At 40.3% G+C, this 4,271-nt stretch overlaps 1 protein-coding gene across 1 annotated transcript in view; it reads right to left on the reverse strand.

The window, feature by feature from the left end:
- The window catches only part of LOC106869620 (splicing factor 3B subunit 2), a 30,515-nt gene that overhangs the window by 17,526 nt on the left and 8,718 nt on the right, over positions 1-4,271 (reverse strand). The window contains exons 7-9 of the mRNA XM_014915428.2: positions 4,242-4,268; positions 2,068-2,185; positions 950-1,092 (exon numbers count right to left, since the gene is read on the reverse strand). Of these exons, the coding sequence (XP_014770914.1) occupies positions 950-1,092; positions 2,068-2,185; positions 4,242-4,268 (288 nt within the window). The remainder of the gene's footprint in view (positions 1-949; positions 1,093-2,067; positions 2,186-4,241; positions 4,269-4,271) is intronic.

Raw genomic sequence — 4,271 nt, forward strand, 5'->3', positions numbered from 1 at the left:
TATATATATATATATATATATATATATATGTTTTGCAAGTTCCCAATTAGAAATCGCATATTGAAACAGATATTGTTGTACTTCAGGATGGTCCTTTTATTTATTTATTTTTTTTGCCAAATAAACGCACACACATATTTTTTTTCTTTGCTCATTTATTACTGTTATTTTATCATTTTAACACCTGGCCATTGAATGGACTAAGTGGAGCAAGAACACACACGGAAACGAAGAGTGTTGCTGAAGAGGTCGCAGATGTGTGACGAAAGATAAAGATGAGAGGAGTGATGAGGTACCAGCCTTAGCTGTAAGGTACAACTCTACTTTCAGAACATCTTCCTGACCATTTGAGAATATACATTTCCCAGTGCTTGTTATTCCTAAGCATGTGCCACATGCAAAACCTGTTTTCTGTTTTCATCTGCCTCCTTGCATTTTTTAATTATTTATTAAGCTGCATATGACTATTTTGGATTATATATATGCACCATTCAAGCATGGCTGACGCCAGTGTCACCTGACTGGCACCCATGCCAGTGGCATGTAAAAAGCACCATTCAAGTGTGACCAATGCCAACGCCACCTGACTGGCACCCATGCTGGTGGCACATACAAAGCACCATTCGAGCATGGCTGATGCCAGTACCGCCTGACTGGCTCCTGTGCCAGTGGCACGTAAAAAGCACCCACTACACTCTCAGAGTGGTTGGCATTAGGAAGGGCATCCAGCTATAGAAACTTTGCTAAATCAGACTGGAGTCTGGTGCAGCCTCCTGGCTTGCCAGTCCTCAGTCAAACTGTCCAACTTATGCCAGCATGGAAAGTGGATGTTAAACAATGATGATGATGACAATCTACACAAAATCTACCATGTGCAATACTCAATCAAGCATTAGCTGTAGATTTCGACATATATTGTCAAATATAAGTTTAGAAGCATAGGACTAACCTCTTTTGCCTTTTCTTGACTTTTCATATCGTCATCTTCCTCATCAGCATCATTTAGAGTTGCACTTGTAATAGATATACTTGTAACTTCCTCATCATCCTCATCGTCAGCATCAGCTATTCTGACTTGATTTTCTGGTGCTTCTGAAAATAAAGATGTTCCAAAGATATCAGAAACTATTTTTCATTAATCACTTAAGCTTTGATCATGAGATATGTTGTAGCACGTTTTATTTTGCCCTAATAATAAGATAAATCACAAAAGAATCCTGTTTTTTAACAGGTTATGTGGAAGGAATCTGGGTTAGAGGGAGACCCAGGAAGACATGGGATGAGGTGGTGAAGCATGACCTTTGAACGTTGGGCCTCACAGAGGCAATGACAAAAGACCGACACTTCTGGAGGTATGCTGTGACTGAGAGGACCCGGCAAATAAAGTGAGTTCACAGCTGTAACCTACACCAGTGTTACATAACCAGCCCACTCAAAAGTACCTTGGATCGTAGGGCGACATGCCATGGTTGAGGAGACCTATTGAGTCAAGAACATCAACATCAAATCAAATGGAAATTGTAGTTGTGACCCCCGTGCCAGTAACACGCAAAAAGCACCATCTGAACGTGGCCGATGCCAGTGCCGCTTTGACTGGCTTCCGTGCTGGTGGCATGTAAATATATCCACTACACTCTTGGAGTGGTTGGCATTAGGAAGGGCATCCAGCTGTAGAAACACTTCCAGATCAGATTGGGGCCTGGTGCAGCCTCCTGGCTTCCCAGACCCCAGTCAAACTATCCAACCCATGCCAGCATGGAAAACAGACGTTAAACGATGATGATGATGATGATGCATTTAGTTGCCAACGCAATCTCTTATATTAACAAATCAAAAAGAATATTACAATTATTATTAGCAACTTTTGACACAGAAAGGTGGCAATAAACATTTCTATCAGAGAATTATTGATATCCAACTTCCAATTAAAAGATATGAAATCGATCAATAGACAAACAGATTTCATCTAAAATCTAATGTTGTAATAATAAACTTAATGGCTTTCCTGCACATATTACTGGTACACTGAACTGTGATGATAGTATTGAAAACATTCAAAGGTCTTACCAGTTTTATCTATATCTTCTGATACTGCACCTATTTCCTGAGCACGCACATCCATAAAAGCGAGAATCTTTTCTAAAGCCTGGGGCAATTTTATTTCTTTCTGCTGTCGTTCAGAAGTCTGTCAATATAAAAGGAAAGAAAGCAAAAAAAAAATAGTAAGAGATTCTTGTATACAATATAGAAGTTCAGAATTTGTTTATTTGTGAGTGTATTCCTTAAGTTTTGTGAAAACACTCCATTACACACCCCGCAAAAGTATTTTAATCTTTCTTGCATAAAATCCTTCCAGTACAATTCTGGGCTCTGGAACCCAGAAGAGAGAAAAATTCTGTACTTTATTTTATCAACAGAGAAAAGAAATTTACAACCTTAGATGAAATAAGACAACAGAAAACAAAAAAAGCTTGCATACACACAGACATATATATGAAAAATACACAAATACACTTCTAACAGTGAAAGTCCATACACATCCATAAAAAGCACAACACAAAGATACATTCACAGGAAGTGTGCATGATTGTGTTGAGCGAGATCGTGCCATTGCTGCTGGACTGGCTCCTGTGCAGGTGGCACGTAAAATACACCATTTTGAACGTGGCCATTGCCAGTACCTCCTGACTGGCCTTCATGCCGGTGGCACGTAAAAGCACCCACTACACTCTCTGAGTGGTTGGCATTAGGAAGGGCATCCAGCTGTAGAAACTCTGCCAAATCAGATTGGAGCCTGGTGCAGCCATCTGGTTCGCCAGTCCTCAGTCAAATCGTCCAACCCATGCTAGCATGGAAAGCGGACATTAAACGATGACGATGATGATGATATATATATATATATATACACACACACACTAGCAATGCACTCTGGCATTGCCAGGGTGTTATCACCTACAGCCACATTGTATTATTTGTTCCTTTCTTATGCGCAGAATCGGCACATGAGGAGTATGAAGCAAACAACTCTTTTTTATAAACATGTTTTTCAGTCATTTTCTGATGAACAACACTGCAGTTGCTGTCTACCCAATTCAGTCACAAGATTCAGTTTGAATCCATAAGGAACACACATACACACACACACAAACTCTGTTTTATATATTAAGATATATACATATAATATTTATCCCTATTTAAAAATGGATGTATTAGAACACAGAATACTGTGATAATTACCATAACAGAACTTCTCACATGGACTTTTGGTGCATAGAAGCACTCTTGTTATATCACTAGCAGGAGATAAACCAACTGCCATTGCTACCAGAGAACCAGATTGCATGATTTTGGCCTTGTCAATGGTAGAAGCTCAACAGCTGGAAATAGCAGCAACCCAATCAGTTACAGGTGTCGCAAATAGCCAGTGGGCTTATTAAAAAATAATTGATAGCAACAAAAGCAGTATTAATACTAAGATGTAATGTTTATCCCCACTTAAAAATAGATGCTGTGTTAGAAGACAGAATAATGGAATAGTTACCAAGAGAGAACAGTTATTTCATTTCAATATTTGTTTATTAATAGGCATATTTCTATTGCGCAGGACTGAGATCAGATCTGCAGCTCCATTCCAATAATATTTTGTGTAGTAATATATTTAAGTTATGAGACCCAAATGACACATGGCTCTAATTGAATCGTTGGTATATGTTGTGCGTGAGAGGGAGAGTGTTCATCATCATCATTTAACGCCCGTTGTCCATGCTGGCATGGATTGGACGGTTTGACTTGGCTGGCACGCTGGAAAGTTGCACCAGGCTCCAGTCTGATTTGACATGGTTTTCTATGGCTGGATGCCCTTTCTAACACCAACCACACCGAGAGAGTAATGGGTGCTTTTTACGTGCCACTGGTACAGGTGCCATTTGCATGACACCAGTATCTGTCACGACTGCAATTCTGCTCGGCTTGATGGGTCTTCTTCTCAAGTACGACATAATGCCAAAGGTCTTGGTCATTGCTTCCGTGAGGCCCGACAGTAGAAAGGAACTCGGCCACTTTGCTCCCATGGGGCCCAACACTCAAAAAGAACTCAGCCACTTGCCTCCGTGAAGCCCAACACTCAAAAGGAACTCAACCACTTGCCTCTGTGAGGCCCAACACTCAAAAGGAACTCAGCCACTTGCCTCCCTGAGGCCCAACATTCAAAAGGAACTTGAAAGTGGAAATTTCAGACTTACCTGAGATTTTGAATCTATTGCTGTCGTAGT

The sequence above is a fragment of the Octopus bimaculoides genome, chromosome 3, assembly GCF_001194135.2.
Source record: "Octopus bimaculoides isolate UCB-OBI-ISO-001 chromosome 3, ASM119413v2, whole genome shotgun sequence".
In the NCBI taxonomy this organism is placed as follows: Eukaryota; Metazoa; Mollusca; class Cephalopoda; order Octopoda; family Octopodidae; genus Octopus; species Octopus bimaculoides.